Source organism: Ipomoea triloba, chromosome 3, assembly GCF_003576645.1.
Source record: "Ipomoea triloba cultivar NCNSP0323 chromosome 3, ASM357664v1".
NCBI classification, from domain to species: Eukaryota; Viridiplantae; Streptophyta; class Magnoliopsida; order Solanales; family Convolvulaceae; genus Ipomoea; species Ipomoea triloba.
In genome coordinates this window covers 18130916-18153017 of record NC_044918.1, presented here as the reverse complement: position 1 = coordinate 18153017, position 22102 = coordinate 18130916, and the positions used below count along the sequence as shown (strand labels likewise).

At 35.3% G+C, this 22102-nt stretch overlaps 3 protein-coding genes and 3 non-coding genes across 6 annotated transcripts; 3 read left to right on the top strand and 3 right to left on the bottom strand.

Moving 5' to 3' along the window:
* The first annotated feature begins 6844 nt into the window (after nt 1-6844).
* LOC116012829 lies at nt 6845-11218 on the top strand. The gene is made up of 4 exons (XM_031252506.1): nt 6845-7044; nt 7176-7252; nt 7375-7465; nt 10905-11218. Exons 1-4 carry the CDS (start codon nt 7007-7009, stop codon nt 10933-10935), a joined length of 237 nt encoding a protein of 78 aa, XP_031108366.1. The 5' UTR covers nt 6845-7006; the 3' UTR covers nt 10936-11218.
* Nucleotides 10922-12603, bottom strand: LOC116012828. The gene is made up of 2 exons (XM_031252505.1): nt 12175-12603; nt 10922-11118 (listed from the first exon to the last, which is right to left on the bottom strand). The coding sequence occupies exons 1-2, from the start codon at nt 12533-12535 to the stop codon at nt 11105-11107; spliced, it is 375 nt and encodes a 124-aa protein (XP_031108365.1). The 5' UTR covers nt 12536-12603; the 3' UTR covers nt 10922-11104.
* Nucleotides 12604-14181: 1578 nt separating this feature from the next.
* On the bottom strand, nt 14182-16346 carry LOC116012117 (uncharacterized protein C6G9.01c-like). The gene is made up of 2 exons (XM_031251587.1): nt 16228-16346; nt 14182-14992 (listed from the first exon to the last, which is right to left on the bottom strand). The coding sequence occupies exon 2, from the start codon at nt 14891-14893 to the stop codon at nt 14525-14527; it is 369 nt and encodes a 122-aa protein (XP_031107447.1). The 5' UTR covers nt 14894-14992; nt 16228-16346; the 3' UTR covers nt 14182-14524.
* On the bottom strand, nt 15127-15219 carry LOC116014554. The gene has a single exon (XR_004097422.1). It is a non-coding gene; the product is annotated as a small nucleolar RNA R24 (small nucleolar RNA).
* Nucleotides 16347-17296: 950 nt separating the features above from the next.
* Nucleotides 17297-17422, top strand: LOC116014556. Its single transcript, XR_004097424.1, has one exon. It is a non-coding gene; the product is annotated as a small nucleolar RNA snoR86 (small nucleolar RNA).
* Nucleotides 17423-17494: 72 nt separating this feature from the next.
* Nucleotides 17495-17671, top strand: LOC116014573. The gene has a single exon (XR_004097440.1). It is a non-coding gene; the product is annotated as a small nucleolar RNA snoR143 (small nucleolar RNA).
* Nucleotides 17672-22102: the final 4431 nt, after the last annotated feature.

The following is a 22102-nucleotide window of genomic DNA, read 5'->3' as shown; positions in this document are numbered from 1 at the left end:
AATTACACTGACAATATTATAGGTGGACGAAAATTAGTTACATATATAAAATTTGTGAATTCCTTAAGTGTATAGAAACACGATTTCTGATCCGGATAGTGGTGAAAAGACGGTAGATGTGAGAATCAAAATATCTAACCCAAATTGAATAGCAAAGTAGAGCACTAAATAGAGATAGTGGTAACTGAAATTGATAGGATAGTGAGGTGAGAGTGTGATTAGAAATTTGAAATGTTAAAAAGGTGTATGATGAAAATATAATGCAGGGCGGAAGACAGAAGAAGTGAGTTATGAAGGTAGGGAGAGGGAAGAGAGAATAGCCAATTCACCAAAAAGAAGCAGAACAGTAGGGACAATGGGAAAGGGAGATGATTGAGGATAATAGTAATAGAAGATGACTAGTGAAAAGATATATCAAGTTGTGGATCACACAATAAGTTTTTGTTGGAACAAGTAGTTCAAGGCAGCTCAGTCCACCAACCGACAGTGAAAGTAACTAATTGTAGCCATTCTACTTGCTACCCTAAATGGACCCTCTCTTGGGCCATCAAACCACCCTGCCAAATATTTTTGTTACTAATCTTCTTCTCCTCCATCTGATCATCATCATCATCATCATCATGAGGCCACCCCACCTGCACCATTCAGCTTTTAACATGCCGTTGTTGGCAGTCGTAGGGTGTAGAGTAAGGTATAGATCGAATTGACCCTATTGTGAGTATTATTGTAAAAGTATTTAGGAAAGCCTGACAGCTGAGTTACCTTTTTTGTTTTACCTCATCCACCGAAACTTTAGAGTAAGAACAAGTGGAGGTTCTCGAGATTGGAAGGTAATCAGTGTACAAGTAATTAGAAAAGCCTGACTACTGAGTTACCTTATGTGCTTTACCTCATCCACTGAAACATCATAATAGAGACATGTGGAGGTTCTCGAGATTGGAAGGTAATTAGTGTACAAGTATTTAGGAAAGCTTGATCACTGAGTGACCTCATGCGTTTTCCCTCATCCACTAAAACTTCAGAGTAGGAACATGTGGAGGTTCTCAAGATTGGAAGGTAATAAGTGTACAAGTAGTTAGGAAAGCCTGACCCTCATCCACTAAAACTTCATAGTAGGAATAGGTACGTGGAGGTTTTGTTCTCAAAAAAAAAGGAATACGTACGTGGAGGTTCTCGAGATTGGAAGGTAATCAGTGTACAAGTATTTAGGAAAGCCTAATCACTGAGTTACCTCACGTGTTTTCCCTCATCCACTAAAACTTCATAGTAGGAACAGGTGGAGGTTCTCGACTTCTCAAGATTGGATGGTAATCAGTGTACAAGTAGTTAGGAAAGCCTGATCACTGAGTTACCTCCTACGTTTTCCCTCATCCACTAAAACTTCAGGGTAGGAATAGGTGGAGGTTCTCAAGGTAATCACTGTACAAGTACTTGGGAAAGCCTGATCATTGAATTACCTCCTGCGTTTCCCCTCATCCACTAAACTTCCAAGTAAGAATAGGTGGAGGTTCTCGAGATTGAAAGGTAATCAATATACAAGTACTTAGAAAAGCCTGACCAATGAGTTACATCCTACTCCGATTCACTGAAATTTGGGAAGGACAGGTGGAGGGTCTTATTAGGACTAATCCATATTAAACATGACGAGGCTGGTTAAGTCACAGACCAAGTTTGAATAGAGTGCAGCTAATGTTGGCCTGGGGTTGGAATGATGTGGATATGGCCTAATTAGTGGGCATTTTGGTGCACAGTGGCACTGAGTCCACTGACAAGCATTGGGCCCTGAGTGGGTATGGTTTTGAACTCAGAATTGGCGTCCGAAAGGGACAACTCCGTCTTGCACTAAGCTAGGAAGGCAACCAGGATGCACCCACACATATAATTCCCGCGTGTAGTGTCTTCCACAGTTAAGTTCCCATGGAGCCAAGGCTTTTGGATGTTGCCCGCTCTGGACGGCATCATAGACCAAGGTCTACCTTGCACTATAAATCAGATTCTGATCTAAAAATAATTTTCAAATTTTGTATTTGTAGTGACACATTCTATACTTACAGTTAATAGTTTCTGTACCTGTAGCTATCAGCAATTACCAAACTATAGGTACAGAATGTTTTAACTGAAAGTAGAAAATTTTTATATTAGGGTTCACAATGCAATATGAACCTAGTCGATGCTATAGCAATTGGGTCGTTTTTATGTGATGATGGTGCAGGGTGTAGGCCCAATGGGAAGCCCAAGTATGACTGTGGTTGGTGAAATGTAGTTTCAAGAATATAATTGTATGTGTAGTAGTAAGGTGGGAAGACAATGTAGGCATTGGCGTGCTGGCATTTGCTGTAGTATTCTCCTAGGGTTTTGGATCTTGTGTAGTGGAGGGACAGCACCATTTTGTAGATTCATATACCTACCCACCCCCCACCCCCAGCATTATCTACTCCCTGCCCCCAGATAATGATGGACCAGCCCAACAGGAATTCAAGATGCCCTAGATTACAACATCTATCTTTGTAGGCCACTCTCAAGTCGGCTACCTATATTAGCTTAGTTTTTACAATATGCTTGGTTAAACTTTAATTTCAACAAATTTTTTGCACATCCATAGGTTATGTTTTTAAGGTGTCTTATGATATTATATGAGTGCAGCATGGCATCATATAGGCAGGGAGATTTTGACCGACCAGAGGTACTAAAGATTCCTTGTGCGCAAAGTATATAGGTAAGAGTTAAGAATATAATCTAGGAATTGACAGAGCTATTTGCGCAAAGTATATAGGTAAGAGTTAAGAATATAATCTAGGAATTGACAGAGCTATTTGTGATTTATTTCCCCCTCCAGCAGCTCTTAGACAGGAGTCTTAGGGGTTTAAGATTAGCCTGGTGTAGGCTGAAACCTAGTGTATCAACAAAAAAAAAAAAGGATAACTCACCAAAATGACACAGAAAATGGGCATAAAAATATCCGAGTTGAAAGAGGGCCTAAGAAAGTTGATGTGTATGTGAGACATATGAGCCATAATGCCCAACCAACTAACCATAAAAGTGTTATGTCTAAAAAGATAATGCTTCCAAATAAAGTCATGATGAATTGTGCAGAGCATACAATTCAGCCTAAACATATATACAGAGAAACATCAAGAAAGTGGCCAATTATTAGCAGCTTCTTGGAGCTCAGCTTCAATTCATGCCTAAACATACAGAAAACATGAAATATTACTGAACTGTCACTCATTGTGACAATTCAAGTGAGTAAAAAGACACTCACTGGAAAACCTTAAAACAAAACATTGACAGCCAGCCCAGATAGAGTGTGACACTGGGATGGAAAAAAGTGATCTTGCTTTCGCTGCCCGCTGTCTCGATTTGGACTTATGGAGGAGCAAGATCAGAGCTAGTGGCTCCACAGAAATGAAGATTGGCATATATCCCTGACAAGTTTAAGAAATGAAGCAAATAATTGAATGTTATCCTGGTAAGATACAAGAATGGCTTTTCAAAGTTGTAGTTAGTTGCTCTTAGCACAAGTCTTGAGTTGTCTGTTCTTTGATTTGTTTCCACAAAGAATTTGGTAAACTCTGATGCTCTGTTGGAAGATTATAGAAAAAGAAGGATTAGAAGGGGCAAATAGCAATCAAACTATTTAGTAGTGGACAAAAAATAATGGCATGGGAAGGTTAACCAACCTGCAGTGATCATGGTGGAACATTTTTTGTAAGTCAAACATAATAATTATATTGCACATTTCCCATGAGTGAAGCATTTGGAAACACACACACAAAAAAAAAACCTTTCTGAACCATTAAGGGGAGAAAAGATTAGGTAACGACATGATACAGATCGAGTAACGCGTTATTCCAGGGATACCTAATCTTTTCTCGTCGGGACACAAATCCAACAGCTGGACTTGATTTTCTTTATATATATATCTGCAAAATCAACACCAAGTGGAAGGGACTGTGTTTACAAAATTTAGTACAGTTCTCATCACAATTATATTATTGCAGGGCTTGCATCCTACCCTCATATAGGCTCCTCATCATATCCATAATAGTAAACCATTTTCTTTGAATTGCTTTGTTGATAATCTGTCAACTTCAAGAATTCCAGCCAATCCTCCTCTCAGTGGAGTTAGCTCCATTACTTCCTCAATAAATGCCTGAAAGCATTATCTCTTTAAGTCAAATTATGCCTTAAACATATTATTGCCTCCCCTAGCTAGCTAGATGATAGTTATAGTAGTTGCTAAATCTATACAGGCAGAAGAGTGATGTGTCTATCTGTGAAGGAAATTGGGCATGCTGCTAATAGCCAGCTAAGTAGGAAAAATAGCACAACTTTAAGGCCAGCTTGGTTAAATTTTAAAGAATAAAAAGAACAAGTGCAAATACAAAATTGTTGCATCTAGAGTGGGCCCCGCAGGCCAGCTCAAGTGGTCGAGCATCTGACCTAAAGTCATTACTTAGGGTTCAATTCCAACCAACAATATCTTGGAGTTAGGGCTCCCAAAGTATGTAGAGATGGATCCCTTGTGCGCAGAACTAGAGTTCCCCAATCTAAAAATGAATTCCTTGTGTGCAGAGTCAATTCAAAAGAGAAGCACAATGGACTAAAATTTGGACTATTAATTTTCAGAATTCATTACATGTTTATTGAAACATAATGAATTCAATTAGTTGTCATGGATGTCTTCTACAGATGGCTGAAAGCTTAAACCCCATAAATTCCATCAAGAATTGTCCCCCTCATTACCCAATCATCCAAATCCCCCGCAGAAACAACAAAGTGTCACAAATCAGAGGAAAATGCATAAAAGAATGCAAAAATAAATTAAAACGCAGCGTGGATATTGAATTTTTTAGAGCCTGGCGAATTGATTGATATAGTTGGGCCAAATAATTTTGAACAAATATTAATGGGTTTGAGAAATATATAAATTTAATGGACCAAATATATATGTTTGGACCATGATGGTATATTGGTAATATATAAAATAATTTAGTCAAATATGTTTAAATATTCAAAATATTGGATACTTTCACCATTTTGCAATTATTTTTGGGATAAAGTACAAATAAGTCATCCAACAATTTGAAAAACAACCATTTAACCATTCAATTCAAATAAACTCTAAAAACATGAACTCGGAAAAATGTTGTGAATGCCTTTTTTAGCATGTTACTTACCAATTTTGCTTACTTGGATTGACACGTAGATTTTTAAAAAAAAATTTATTCCATTGTGTATCACAAAAATAAACCCTGCAAACTTTGAAGCTCTAGAGTGTCATCTCCATATTAAGTCCACCATTCAACTCTGTAGTAATATTAAGTATTTGAGTCTGTTATAATTAATTAACACACATAATTAACAATTTAAGTAAGAATTTAAATTTTTAACTTACTAGGAGTTCGTTTGTGGAATATTTTCTTAGCTAAAAAAAAAAAAAAAAAAAACCTTCTCGATTGTGGAAAGCACTACATTGTAGGTTAGCTTTCTCCATTTCATCTCTATTGGATATATATGAGTTTGTCTAAACAATGGAACAATCCAAGCTTAATCTCTAGATGTTTAAAAAAAATTAGGAGAATAATCACAAAGAGGAAAGGTCGGTTACGTACCTTCAGTTGGGATTAATGTCAATGAACTTCAGTACGAAGATAAAGACTCAGGTGGTTGGCAAGATTTTTCGTTCAGAGATAGACCTGTCTACATTCAGCAAGACCATCAAACATTTGAAAGAAGCCTTTAGGTCCTACAAGGATCAAAGTTTTCAATTTGTAACTCAGTCTGCGAATCCAAATTTCATTAGCTTAGCTAAAAAATTTGGTTCTATGTCAGATTGTATGGAATGACTTTTCATTCCATTGAACCTTGTTGTAATTGTTCTTAATGTTTATTAATGCACTTTTATCCTTCAAAAAAAAAATATCGCAAAGAGGATTTAGATAGTAGGTAGCTGCATGCAAGTCTCGGTGCATTTAAAATCTCATTTTTCATCAATGATATCACAACTATCAATAGAATATAAAAAAAAAAATTCTATTTTGGTCATAGATTTATATGTGGCAATCCACTTTTAGTCTTTCTTTTTTCAAAGCATCTCTCTTTGGTCCTAGTATTATTGTGGCATGATCATTTTATCATTCGTCAACAAAATCCTTAACATGTGAATCATTGATGAGAAATGAGATTTTCATATGTATTTTAAAATAATTTTTAATAAAAAATTTTAACCAAAAAAAAAACGACAGGGTGATCGGCAGCTACCGCTGATCTTCATCTCCAGCGGAGACGAAGGGGGGGAAGAAGGGGGGTGGCGTGTGACGAAGGTCTTGTCTCACGCCACCCCCTTTCCCCATCTCCGGTTGGAGACGAAGACAGATCTTTAATCATCTCCAACCGAAGACAAAGGAGGGAGGGTGAGGGGAAGGGGGTGGGCGCATGGTTTTTTTTTTTTTTTTTTATAATTTTTTATTAAAAAATATTTTAAAATGTCAAGTCATCATCCTCGTAAGCAGACAATTGGAAGAACTTAGTGTTAATCTGCTATTAGGTAAAATTGCATTTATTTGGAGCATTCAATGGCTTAATTGTATTTTTTTGTTCAGTGACTTAATTACATTTTGATGTTACGTTCACTAACCAATTTGGATCTTATTCCTTTATTAAAATTAGTATTAATTTACTATTAGGTAAAATTGCATAGAGTATTCAATAATCTAATTGTACTTTTTTTCTTTTTTTTTTTGGTTCAGTGACCTTTGATGTTATATTCCGTAGTCAATTTTGACCTTTTTCCTTTATTAAAATTGGTGGGGGAATTAGCCTTCCAAATTGGATGGCTTGATATTTGATATGTTAAAATCATAGGAGCCTAAGAAATAAAAAGCGGAAGGATCCTCAAGCCAGCTACATTGAACGTATTACCGCCCCCGGCCACCTGTTTAGACGCCACCAGTTTTTCAATTCTTCTGTCACTCGACGTCTCGATTTCTGGTTCTCGGCGGCTATGGCTTCACGGACCGATCCCCAGATCCCCAATGAGCAGTAAGCCCCGTTGCTTGATAACAAACCACAAATTTGATTTTCATACTACCCAAATTAACAAAAAAAATGATTTTTTTTTCTTGATTCCTGACTGAATTTATGAATTGATGTGTATCCCTTTTGGTTTAAAGGAAAGTTTTAAGGACACGAAAGCAACCCCCGTTCATGATGCTGCTTCCTTTAGTCTATGCTCCTGTTCTTCCTCTCAGTAAGTTTTCATTTTTTTTTTGTTTTCATAAATTGCGTGTATTTATATTGTCATTATTCTCAATTTTAGGTTTTATTATTGGTTCCTAAATGCCCTAATGGTTATGAACTCTGGTTTATCAGTTCGGATTTCTCTGCGACACAATCCGGTTGTGAGGGATCGGCTGTTCTATGGCGTTCTGGCCGGTGCATTTGCTCATGGACTTTACTTGATGTATCCTTCATTTCTTATTTTGCATATTTAGATATCCCATTTACTCTTGCTGAATTGATTAAATTTTGTTGTGAGGACATTGTCATTTGTGCTGCTCCAATCCCTCAGTGAGAATTTAGAAGTAAGATGTAAGGTCTTGGCATGAGGAGGTGGAAAGTATTGTGCTTATGCTAGAACTGCAGGCAATCTATACCTAGGTTGTGTGACATTATGCCATTTCGCACTTTCGATGCTTAATAGTGACTTAAATAGCGAGGATAGTTATGTTCATTAGATGATTCTTTGCGGCTACTGGGTTGTTGGGCTTGGTTGAGGTACTAGTTACATAGCTGTGACCTAATATCGTATGCTTATCCCGGGCCAATGCATTCTGTCATCCTTGAGGAGGTCCTCAAGGCTCAGGTACTTGTGGTGGCTCTTCTAGGATAGAAGTTCCCTCCAGCCTGTCTTGACCCAAGTTGTCCTGGGAATCCACGCATTTATTCCCTTCATGATTGACGCTTTATATTTCTCCTACCTATCCCGCATGCACACAAGTACCTTGCAATTTGTCACAAGCATAAACTCATGTTCCCTCCACATTTCCATCTTTGTTCATATAAGAGACTACAAGAGCAGTATCCATCTTGGTCACTATTTCCACAAGTCTCTTTACCTCTGCTAGCAATAGACCTTCCCTTAGACCCCATAACTACACTATGAAGCTATACATAAATTCTTTATTTGCAACAATCCCTGATATGCCTTCCTCACCTTGGAGAAGTCGGATGGCACTAGCTAATCCAGTTGGTTGGCACATAGCAGCATACATATTTAATTTAATTGAGTTGCTTTGTAGTGGATTCCATTGAACTTCGTTAGAGGACCAGTCTATGGCTCTTCTTGAAAGAATGATCAGCCTGGGAGCTTGTTGTTTGACCAAACTAACCATGTTCAAAGGTTACAGCCTTACTGGTTCTCACCAGGTTCAATGGTCCTGTCAAGTAATTTCAATTGTTTTAGAAAGATAGACAAATGATTTTTTTTTTTTAAATTCAAAATGAACTATTTTTTAAATTAGAAAACACAAAAATGGAAAATACACAGTTCTTCAACATAACAAATAAATTTGGAAAATGCTAAAAAGAGTTTTTCAAAATTTCCAAATGTAAAAGCATACACGAGTCTTCATTTACATTCACCATCACTTACTAACCTCCATCACACCTACCTATCTACCCCCACCACCTACATATACCCCACCCTGCCTAACTACTCCCATCATCACCACAACCACCTATGTACCTCCCATCAGCACCACCACTGCTTGATTTCCATATCCACCTAAGGACAAATAAATGTTGGGTCCTCCTCTATGCATACTAATGCTTTGGATAGTTCACAACAACGTTTACTTGGGCTGACTAGGATATTGCACTTAAAGTGCTCTTCAGACATTTTGAATGCAGCCAAAATCGTAAGTATTTTCAACTCTTTTAAATTACAAGTCTGGCAATGAGATTAGCACTACATTGATTCAATTTCCACAACAAATGCTATGATGTTTCCTTATTTTAATCACTGGTTATTAATGTCTGCTCTCCTCATGTATACTTTGTTTGAACTGAGATGTTTGTTCCGCATATTTGGATTCATCCTCTCATAGCTCTTATCTTACATGTTTCTTGTCATTATCCAACTTTACTAATGATGATTTAGTAGAAGGGATTTTTCAACCAAAATGGATTGGAAAATGTCCATCTGGACAGTTCTAGGAGGGAAATATGAACAGTAATCCATTCTAAATCAACCCAAACACTCTCATCAAAATGATGCACCTGAAGAATTTAACTTAATCAAATCCAGTTTATTTCAAATTATACATTGATATAAACTTGTTAATAAATCTTAGGATTAATGCATGATGCTACTTTTCTATACATACAATTCACCAAGTATACTGATAGAGTGATTGTTTGGTTATGGTTCCTTTCATGATAGACTTTTTAATTCTAGGGAGTTTTTTTGGAAAGGTCACATCCTTGCATATTGTGCTGACCTGTCCAGCTATAAAATATGTTGTTTGGAATCTGGATTCTTGAAATGTTAGAATTGCTATCTGTTGACTGTTGGATTGAATGTCATTTGAAGAAAATTTTCAAGGCAAGTATGATCATAAGAGCAAGTTGGGTTCATTATTATACTTGGATTAACAAATAGCATGAAATTCTAAAGTTGTCACAATGAGAAATACACACTCCATTTTTCTATATCATAACAGAAACTATTTTCTACCCTTTGCTCACTTTGACAGAATTTTTTTTTATTTTTTAATTTTTAATTTCTCTATTGATAATATTGAGTTTCTTTAGGTTACTTGAACTTTCTAAAAGATATTACAACCAATTTGCAGTTCGAAGAACATGAGTTTGCTTCAGGTGTTATTCATTTGTGATTGTTACATGTGACTATATAAGCAATGAGGATTAGATTATTCTGTTGCTTATATTTAACTTTGAGGGTCTTTATAAAATGAGAGTATAAGGTTGATTTTGTGGTGCTCGTTCTGAACAGTGCCTGCAGTATTTCTAGACTGTATGAACTGCGGTTAGGATCAGAAAATAGCTGTCAAAAGGACTGAACTTTAGATCACTAGAAAGCTCAGTTCTTTTAGATTCAGGCTGACAAGGCTCTTTAGGTCCCATGGCTCAACATTGTGAACAGTAAGATGGAAGAATAATCTGTCAAATATTGAATAGAGAAATATACCTTATGGATAGTGAATAGTGATATGTAGTTTTCTTGCAAAGATGACAAGACTATACTAGAAAAGTAGAGGTAAATGGAAACCTACATTATAGAAAGAAGAACTCTGCAAAAAGGACTAGACTTCAAAGAATAAAGCGTTTCACAGAGATGACAAGCGATGATGTTATGTTTGATTCTTATATTGGCAATGAGTTTATTTGTTAGTAGGGATAATGATTCTGTTAGGACTTCGCCTTATCATCATGTCTTGTCCAAGATCAAGGATAGATATATGTTTTTTGCCTTTTTGTCATCAAGTTCTCTGTAATGCTTCCATGGTGTATACTTAATGTTGAGAAGAAGATTGGGGTTATACTTGTATCATTATTCAAGCATCAGTTTCGCTTTTTATGCACAAGCTGTCACATTTTTCAATTATCTGGCCACTTCTGTGACACGTGAATAGATGCCCTGCTCATGATAGGATTATACATGAGAAATTGTTATGATTTATGAAGTGTTATTGTTCTTACTTAGAAGTGGAACAAAAAAATACAGTAGCTCATTGCCTCTTTAGTTGTGTTTATTCCAGAAAATGATATTTATATTTATTTCAGAAGGGGGAGTATATACAAAGCGGGTCATCGTTGATCATTGTGACATCTGTTTTTATATATATAATTTGCTTGTTTGCCTTAACATATATGTTCAGATCAGAGCTATATGATGTTGAGAGCAAGTGAAGCGATGGAATCTGGTTTCTTGGAGAGACATTTTTTACATTTATTTTTGTAATAAGCAGCATGACAGTATTGTTACAAGATGGCTGTTCACAGGTATGATGGCACTGGTGAATTGTTTGCCATCTTCATTCTTCACCTTGAGAATTATTTAGCACTTCACTTCTGGCCTTTAATTTTTGGAAACTGTGTTGTAGTAGTTGCCAAAAAAAAAAACATTAGAATTGCAATACAAGAATTCATTGAGAGTAAGTTACAAAAGTTGAAAAAAGATGGATTTCTTGTAGTTGTGTGTTGGCTACATAATAGTGTAGTTTTAGTGATTTTCAATTCTCATTCTAAGTTGTTCCCTGGGAAAGCACCAAACAGACTCTTAATATAAACATCAATTAGAACCTAAGATTCTCAGAAAGCAATAACTAAACTGCAACTCCATAGTTTTCCACAAAAAGGCAACATCCTGTGTCCACTACAGTCTTATTCTTGTATTGATTTGTATATTGAAAAATGGCATCTTTCATTAATAATTCTGCAAGTGGTAGTATATTCCCCACTTCAATACCTGTCTAAATTTTGTCAACATCTTTTAAAGGCCTTCTTGCTTCTAAATCAGGCCCCATTTGACTATGACCACATCCCACCATCATTATCATTCAACTCATGTATACAATTTCAGTTATATAAGCAAAAATAAATTATTTCTCCATTTTTTCTAGTCTAGACAAATAAAAACTAGAGAAAGAACAAGAGAATTGAGGTAATCAGATTAAACCACTTCAAACACATCCTTCCAAAACACATATCATTAATGAGAGTATATGCTTCGAGAATCATAGAATATATAAATTTTTTTAAGTGACAAAAAAAATCGATACTATTACCTGATGGTATGCACTAGTAAAACCGAGTATATACATATTGACTAATATGTAATAGCAGTACATATAAGACATATCTGAAGTACAAATTTTCTTGATGAAGTGTTCCACATGGACCACATCATTGCGTATATTTACCGATTGCACAAGCAAGCATTATTGAACTTCATACTTATCTGCATAGGATAGAAGATCGATATATATATATATATATATATATAATTGCAGTCGTACAATTAGATCATTGCATCAGCATGGTCCACGTTATCACCAACTAAAATTTCAAGTTCATTGAGCAGCAAAATATATAAAAATAAAACAACCGGTCATGAATCGTCCCGAACCGGGACTGTAGATCACTGACCGGATCGGTCTGAGAAATCGGAGGCGAGTCGGGAAGCGATGGCGGAGTGGTACATGACGTCATGGAACGACGACGACTCCGTTGTGAGCTTCCGGAGTTGTCGCGCCTTATCCTCCGTGAAGGCGCCGGGAGCGAATCGAGAGATCGCCGGTTTTGCATCTAGATCGGGATCCGTTTTGTTCGCGACTTTCCTGTTGGAATTCGCGCCAATGTAGTCCGGTTCGGCGGGAAATCCGAAAACCGGGGCCCACCAGTTTGAGTTTCCGCCGGCTTTCCGGCCACTGGCGTCAGGTTTCCGGTGGGAGGAGCCGGCGCACGCCATGACGACGGTCGGCCGCAACGGTAACAAATTCGTCGCCATTTCTACCGCTCCGTAAATGTAGAGAGAGAAACTGCCGTGGAAGTAGGTTTTAACGAGAGTTGACGGCTTTTGCTAAAACGCTTTATTTTAATGACGAGATTTTTGCCTGCCTTTTATAAAGCCTATAACATGGAGGAAACGGATAAGATTGTACACGTGTCGGGTGATTGTTAAGAGCAGTGTGGGGCTCACCGTTGCTTTTTACTTTGACACTAGACTCCTCTAATTTACAAATATTACTTTTACATCCATATAGTTTTAAAAATAACCATCTACTATAATTTCACCCTTGTTTCCTTGTTTTTTATTTATATTTTTGTGTTTTTCAATTTTATTCTTAGTAATTACTCTTTCAAATTTAGTCCTCTAATTATCACATATTTTAAATTTTAGTCATTAATTTTTAAGGTGGCTTACACTGAGAAGGATATCTCCGATTGAAGTTGATTCAGAAATGTGAGCGTTAATCTCCGGCATCCATCCATTGGTATATAGAGGAAAATTGGTGGTAGCTTCGGCGTGCGGGCACACGTTTATTTTTACTATTCAAAAGGCCGTGTTTTTGGTGTTTTGCTACCAACGGTGGCGATGGAGGATCCCGGGCGGGCGGAGACGCGTGCTTAGACGACGTCGACACCACCTTTTGTCAGTTTATATATATATATGCATGCATGATGCATGGGAAAGTCACGATAGGATGGTGGGTTAAATCCAGCTAAGCGTAGAATGGGATTCCTTTTCCGGAGTATATATACATTCAAAAGAGATGAGATGAGAGGTGAGAGAGCATATTCTGTAGTATATATACCGCCATGTGACTATTAATTCGTTGGGTCATCATCTTACTTTGTCATCTTCCTCGCCTCTGTTTTCTGCTTTGTCGGCTGTCTACCATTATATTTGTCCAAACAAATACATACATGCATCATCGCTCCTAATTTCCACTTTTGATGGTTTTATCTTTATTCTAGAAATTCTCCACTTACATACTAATATCTTTATTCACAACTAACACTTTTCAACGGTCAGCTCCGATATTTTTCACCAAGCTTATTGGTGAAAAAAAAAATACGGAGTAGCTATTTAGTGGAAGTGTTTTTGGGTAGTTGCATTGTTGTGGTCTTGGGAAGAAAAAGAAAGTGAAGTGGCAAGAGAAAGAAGGTTGTCACAAGAACTCAAGTGTGTGTTTTTATGCACGGAAATCAATTATTATACATGGACCATATTGCATTGTGAACCTTAATACAAAATTTTGTAGTTTCAGTTAACACCTTTTGTACCTATAATTAACAATTTTTTGCTAATAGAGGCAATTAACCTCATTAGAGGTTAATAAAGCCAACGGCCCCACAGATGGGAACACAAGAAAGCCCAAGCTAAAGACAATATTTAAAATGAGGTATTTGAAAAAGTCCCAGCCCAAGCAAGTCCACTGTTGTCAGCCCTTCAATCAAAAACTTAAAACCAAAAATTCAAAAGCAATTTAGGCCAGCAAAGTTCCAGTGGGCCAGATGATAATTTCTCACAGCCCAGCCCAATTGATTTCAATGAGATTAAGTTCAGTATCAAGCCAAGTCCAACGGCAATCATGTGGTCACGGCACAAGGATATCAGCCCAAATGATCGTAAGCCACATTTCCGCAAGATGCAATATGAAAATGAAATTCCATTTGTAATCTGCACAGCATTTGTCCCATGGTCCACAGCATTTACATATACAGAGTCTAAATATTATTTTTGAATCAGGGTCTACAATACAAGACAAGATAGATCATAATCCATGATATAATTTACCAGACATTGTCTAGCCAGCATGTTGGGTGATTGGAGTGATCGCCAGTTTGATTCAATTCTTAAGACATTATATATGGCCGGCCCATTTTTCTCAATCTAAAACTACTTGTTATCCGCTATTTTCCCTAATATTTTTGAAGATTTAGTTACCAAAACAATCCAAAGTCTCCTCCATTCTATTCCATTCCTATAATATCAAAAACAGCAATCGCAGTCAAACGGACAGAGAGGAGTACCTCCGGCATCCGCCTTGCCGATACCCAATTCCTCCTCAGTATAAATTGCAAGCCCATCTCCCGTCCTTTTCCTAGACCTTAAACCAGAGATCGAACCATTTTCTTTACCATCTTTGCTATCCTTCCTTTTGTTCTTCATAGCCCTTTTTTTAGGCTTCTCCGGCTTCTTTCTCTTTTTCCCTGCAAAGATTTCATCGATTTCACTGCCACACTTTAGCTTCTTAGGTGTCACAGAAGATGTGATAGGTGGTGGCGGCTTCTTCATGTTTTCTGCCACAGGGTTCTGCTCAGCTGCTTTTGCATTCTTCGATAGGTTCTTTTTCTTCATTTTCTGAGCAAAACTCGGTGAATAACTTCTTGAGTCTTGCTAAACTCTATCCCCCTTTGTTGTCGTTCCTCTAGCAATCTCTTCAGTGCAAACTTTATCCTACAATACAAAAGTGATCAATATAATTTCTATAATCAATGGGCATTTTGAATGCAACGTAACAAACAACAATCACTCCAAGTAATTCAGAAAGAAACCAGATTTTGCATTTCATAGGGCTAAGAGGTGAAAAATGTGCTCAGAAGCCAAGCGTAACAAGTAAATTTCACTGAAGATCCAAATACAAAGTAGGATCTTCTTATATGTTAGAGCCTCATCACTGCAGCATCATCTCATCCAACAAGACACAAACAAAATAGATGAAAAATATATATATTGTTAAGGAAACAGATTTAGCTACTGCAAATTTGAAGGGAAACGGTAGGAAAAATCAGTTTCCTCCAATCGTGATTAGTAGCTCTTTATTGGCACCATGCAAAAGGTGGATTGCTAGAGACATTTGAACAAACCCCCGTTGTCTGACACAAGTGCCTCATTCAATTAAATATATAATTTAAAAATAATATATCCAGATTATTGTGTCATGAAACAATTTCATATGAATCATGGGTCTTCAGCTGGATAATCTGTTTAGGCTCCATGCGGCAGACGGGTCTGCCATTAACTGGCACCTGCTGCTGACTCTGTATGGAGCCATCATATTAAAATCTTCTTCATCTTAATAATTAAAAAAAATAAAAATTTCCATACTTTACCACAATAATATTTAGAGAAGTTAAAAAAAAAAAAAGTTAGAGAGAGATGGAAAACCAGTACTTTGATTCTCCATACATTGATTGCTATCAAAATAGTGTGTATTAGGCATTTGAACATTTTAATGATTCAAATCATTATACTTCTAGAATGAAGCTTATACACTAGAGAAAGAACACAACAGATCCATCAACTTCGACAATACTTATATATGGAATTTGAGTCAGAATCACGTTTATTTGTGGGTTCAAAATTTCAAGCTATTCTATTTTGTCCCTTCACAAAACAATGGAAAAAACAGAGGCAGCCAAATTAAGAAAAACTGCTGGAATTGAACATGAAATAGAATACCGATACAAGGCCTGCCTCAAAATTTTAAAGGAAAAAAGAAAATACAAAGCAATTTATCAAGATTCAACACAGAAGGCAGCAATTTGAAGGGCATAGAATGATCTAGAGAATCATTGCTATGTCGACACAAAATGCAGCAACATTTTAGCACATAATTTCCCACCATAGCACTTGTGAATAAAATCAAATAACAGAATGAATCCGTGAATAAATTGAAGAAACACTCTTACCTTGGCCGGGCATTGCTTTCGCACACAGCTATCATTCGCCGAGCGCCCGTGTGTATCTGTGTGAGCCGGATTGCTACGAGGAGTTTGAGACTCAGATTAGGGCTTCTAGTTGTTCAGACGTTATATAAGCCTACAAATCTAGATAAGAACCAATAAAATTAGGACTTATAAAATTAAAAAAATAATAAAAGAAAAATATGAAAAGATAAAAATATTTTTACTAAAAGAGAAAAAGGTCAAATAAGTCCATGAACGAAAAGTCAATTAGACTTCTAAACATTTAAAATGTATAATTAGACCTTTTAACATGTTAAATTGAGGTAAATAAACTCAAAAATCGATAAATGGCATACAATTGTAGATATTTACTTTGCCGACAAAAATTCGGCGACCAGCAGCAACCAGTCGCCATACATCGGCAAAAGGCGGCCAACTGCAATTGTAAGTCTTTTATCGATTTTTGGACTTATTTACCCTTAACATATTAAAATGTACTCCGTATTACACTTTTTAAATGTTTAGGGGCCTAATTGATTTTTCAAGTATCATCTTCTCTTACTAAAAATAAGAAAAATCATAAGAGACATTAAAAGTGTTCAAAAAATTATAGTTTGTGATATTAAAAATGATAAAAATAATAGTGTGTAACTAAGTTTAAAATTGCTAAGAAAACAAAGAACCTACCATGGAATTAACTCTATTTACATATTTGTTTTGTTTTACATGTTTAGGTTATACTGTTATAGGCCGAAAATAACGTGAATGCAATTATGCAATGTGGCTAAAAACTTAACTCTTAAGCGAGGCCCAAGAAATAATCTAGTTCCCACCCATAACTAGGGTTTCTTCTATGACAACATTTTTCCCTATATAAAGCCATCACCTTTAGTCTTCTTCATCTACTCCTGTATTTTACTCCATCGCCGATGGGCGGTGTTTGCGATGCTTTTTCCACCGTCGATTGGTCTTCTGCTTATATTTCATGCTCTGATTTTCATTTTTGTGTGTGTATATTTGTTTCGATTTCGATGATTGAGTGAATTGTGATGCTTAAGAAAGCCAATTTGCAGAGCAAGTGCGCCTGATTTAAAATGGCGAAATCTCTTGCATTGAAGGTTGGCAAAATCATGTTGCGATTCTCCGTGCCTTTCAAATTTCATCGTTTTGATTACGGCCTCGAACAATTCGCTACATTATATTCCTCTAATCTTCTTTTCCGAACCTATTCTGAATTTGTTGTATGAGTAATTGAAACGTATGAATATGATTGCACGAGCAAGCAAGTTAGGGCTTCGCCAGAGTTAAAAATGGCGACGCCCGACCCGCTATTGTGCATAAAGGAAAAGCTGAGCTTTAGTCAGCGGCGGCCAGACAACCGCTGAGATGGATCCACAGATGGGTTCTTTCAAAATAGGACTTCGTCTACTAATTCCATCTCACATTTCTTTCTAATTCACCGGGTGTGGTATAAATTTTTTGGCCAGACAACCGCTGAGATGGATCCACATTTCTAACTCTTATGAGCCTATTTTATGACTATTTACATAAATTCTTAATTTCAAAGACTAGTAAGGTTTGTTGGTTTGATTATTACAAACGAAACCATCATGTACTGTAAAAGACACTTCTTCATAACCTACGTATTATATTTAAATGTATATAAACAATTAATATACATATATACATATATATACATATATATATATATATACCCAAAACAACAATAATAATAACATTATTATTGTAGTTGTTGTTGCTGCCGCTTGAACACACCTAATAAATACTAGGAATCTCAAAATATTTATTTATTTCTCTTATACTATAAAAGAAATAAAGAATGGTCAAATATCTCTATTTACTTTTTCTTTTTTTTTAAACAAATATCTCTATTTACTATTCACAACAGTTTAATTCACACCTTATACTGAAATAAGATCAAGCAAATTGGATACTAGGAAACACTTTCATCGTGTTGACATGGACCTTTAAACTCATTCAATTCTAGAGACACAATATCAACACCTACCTAATAGTAATGCACACAATATCAACACCTACCTAATAGTAGTGCTTATTGATTTTTGATCAAATTATTGAGAGCTAGAGAAGGGGTGAAGATTTTTGGTCAAATTGTCAAGAGCTCTAGAAGGATCATGGTGAATGCAAGTGTTATGGCAAACACAAAATTTCTTCTTCACCTTATTACTTGATCTCTACCTCAATTTCCATGTCAATGTGAAGTTGCACATTTGATCTTTTTGAAATCTCATGTTGCATATTTCATAAATAAATTTATTTGTAGTTGTAAACATTGAAAATTTAAATGAATTTGTTGGGCCGAGATGAATATCTAATTATTAAATTAATTACTTTAATTGGGTTAGTTGGAATAATATTTATTTAAACGGGTTAATTAAATGGTCCATTGAATAATTAATTGGTTTAATTATTTTTTTTTTGAAAGCAATTACTTAATTAAAACTTAATTAAATGTAATTGGATGTTCGGCTCAAATTGGTGGAATATTTAATTGAGTTTGATCTTGGTATTGGGTTAATCAGACCGCTTAAATTGACGGGCATTGACTATATTTGGTCAATCAAAGTTATGTTGATTATATAATTTTGAAGAAATTTGGATATTTGATATTTATTTGAAGATGAGATGAAATGATGAACCTGGACGTGATGGTGTCTCATTACATTCTTTATATTTAATTCAAAATATTATATTAAATATAGGAATGATTCAAAGGGATAAAATTAGTTATATTTTTCCTACATCTTCACTATAAATAGTGATTTTATTTTAGAAGTTGAGCTATGAAGCATCTCGCTGATATCATTTGGAACACGCCCGCGTGTATCCTGTGCCAAGGCCCGGCTGGCCATCTTCAAACTAGTAGCTATCTCCACTGCGGCATTGATTTGGTCGAAACTCGACTTGCAATTACATGTCACAAAAAGGTCGACCTGCAATTACATGTCACAAAAATTTTAAAGGTTTGTTTGCTTCAAAATAAAAGTTTGAGGGCCTAATTGAAGAAGTTGGAGAGTCTAATTACACAAATCATTATAGTTTGAGGTCTATTTGACCCTTATGGCCTTATCCCTTATGGCTTAGAGTTATCTGAGATAAGTTCTTTTATCTATTCTAAGCAACCATTTCCAAAATTTAAAAGAAAATGATCTTATCATCATTAAAAAAAATTATCTTTACTTTTTTTATATACCTTTTGCATTTGATTTGGGGAGTTTGAGTGGGGTTAACTTTTTTAAAAATAGGATAATTTTGGAAGCATTAGAAATTCTATATACAAATTCGTATTATTTGATGTTATTATAAAAAGTTGTAAAATTATTTCAGTGAATTTAAATTTAATCAAACCATTTTGTGTGCAATTAATATGTTAAAAAAAACTATAGCTATAACTTATATGTAGCTAGATAATTACTTAAAAACAAAATTATTATTGCTTAATATTTTGTGCTATCTTTGTCCTTTAAACATGGTGGGAAAGCACTAAATCTTAGTCATTGATATTAACTAATTATTCTATAAATATATATTATGCTTGGTGGCCCGAGGGAGCATGATTTTGGTTTCCACGCACATTGAACGGTATGAAAGAAAAAAGGACATTCATATATAAGCATTAATCGATAGGGGAATTGATGAGGGTTTAAAGGCTTAATTAGCAGTAACATGTGGCGCAACATCACACCAAAATATTATTCTCCTCTGCATGTTCCTCGTCTGTGTGTTCCTGCTTTTGGTAAAAGATTCAAAGAGCACCAACAACTAACCAAAATATTGTCGTACTAGGAAAATACTACTATACATAAATGCTTTTCAAGCTCTCAAAAGTTGAGGATAGAAATCATTCAAATTAAAAAGCTGTTTTGTGGACCTGCCCTACTTCCAAAAATAAGTAGGATTTTCCTTGTAGGGGAATTATTATGTGTACTATTATTTTCTACCCTCACACTCAAAATCGTGATATATATACACTTATAATGTGCCTGCATAAAAAAATAATATATTAATGTTCATCACATCATAGAATAAGAATTGAGAGTATATATGTAATAAAATTCTTCCTTTTAAATACAGTGTGCCAGTGTGGTGTACGTAGATTCGAAGCTTGGACGGATATGTAAGCATCTATTGACTTGTACATATACCAACTTAGCTTCCTTGAAGGATTAATGTTGAATGGTTTGAGTCAACTTTTAAATTGGTGATTAAATTTATAATACTATAGCCCCACCCCTGCAATTTATATCATGAACTAGGATCCATATAGCATTATGAACCATGAATTAAAGTAATCAGGTACATAATTTATATTTGTAAAGTACCTACTTTTATAACAAGAAATACAAAAAATCACAACACAAAACACATAGCATAGCTATTCCAAAAAAAAAAAAACACATAGCATAACATTATGGATCCAACTAGATTGAAAAGACGAGATACATAATTCATACTTGAAAGGTACAAAATTTCATAATACAAGACATAAAATTTCATAACACAAGACACAAAAATTCATAACACAAGACAAAATTATTAATTTGTTCTAGGTACAGAATTTCATAACGCAAAACACAAAAAGTCTCAACACAAAACACATTGACATGTACCAAGGTCCATAGCGTAGTGTGAACCCTGGTCCATGGTATAAGGATTGTCCCCACCCCCTAAAACAATATTAAGTTTGTACAGTGGTGAAATTTGGTCACATGAGTGAAGTTTGGGAAGAAACACCAGGGATCGAGTCTCACTAGTGGCAACGTTGGGCCAACCTCTCAAAGTGAGGGGGCTACTTGTGTGCAGTAAACAAAGGTCTTGCCTATGTGTTTACATCCTGGTCCATAATGTTCAGCATGACAAATTAGGAAAATACTACTTGGGATTTGATGACCCATAATCTATCATATCTTGCCACATCTAGGTGGATTCTACTCCAAAATGATGTCCTTTTATATTAAGTGTCAAAGTGTCAATTAATGCATTAATTTAATAATATTATTATGTACTATATTCGTAATATTTGTTGTATATGCAAATAAACACAAACATTAATGTACATAAACACCAAACTTAAAATCATATTTTCTTTTTACCTATTCTCTTTAGGTATAAACTTTAGTAGTAGAATATTCATTTAACTTTTTATTATTTTTAATTTGAATCAATTGCATGAGTATTTCCTAACATTTTAATAATGATACTTAATATTAATGGTAATATAAACCAACTTAGTTAGCGTGAGTGGTCATGCACTCTCATCTCTTAAGACTAATCTGGCTCGCACTTTACCCTTCGCATCGGGGATTAGTCTGAGTATGCATGATACAAGTTTAAGGGGGCCTACAGTGACCCTTTTCTTCTTTGTGATAAAGTATAATAAATTTTACTTAATTTGATTTTTTTTCAACCATTAAAACAAGTGAAAGATATTATTTTCTAAATCTTCCGCCTAAAAGAATATGAATGTCATATTAGAATTGTTCTAAGATCAAATACATTGTCATATGGGACAGATTAAAATTTCTCTCTACTTTAAAAATTAAAATGCAACAAAAAATTCATTATCTAATTAATCTTATAGAAAAAAATTAATATTTCAAAATATCAATAAGGGTTTGCAAGAGGAATTGTCATATAACGACAATTGAGGTTTTAATCATATATACACAAGGAAAACCTAAAAATTAGTATGCTATAACTTCATTGCATAACTCTTTAATTACTCTTCGACAACATCAAATCAGTAAGCTTATTATAATATTGTAACTTTTAACAAAAGATTAAGTTAAATTTCACCAACTCATCATGATCAACAATATTTCAGACTTAATTCTTT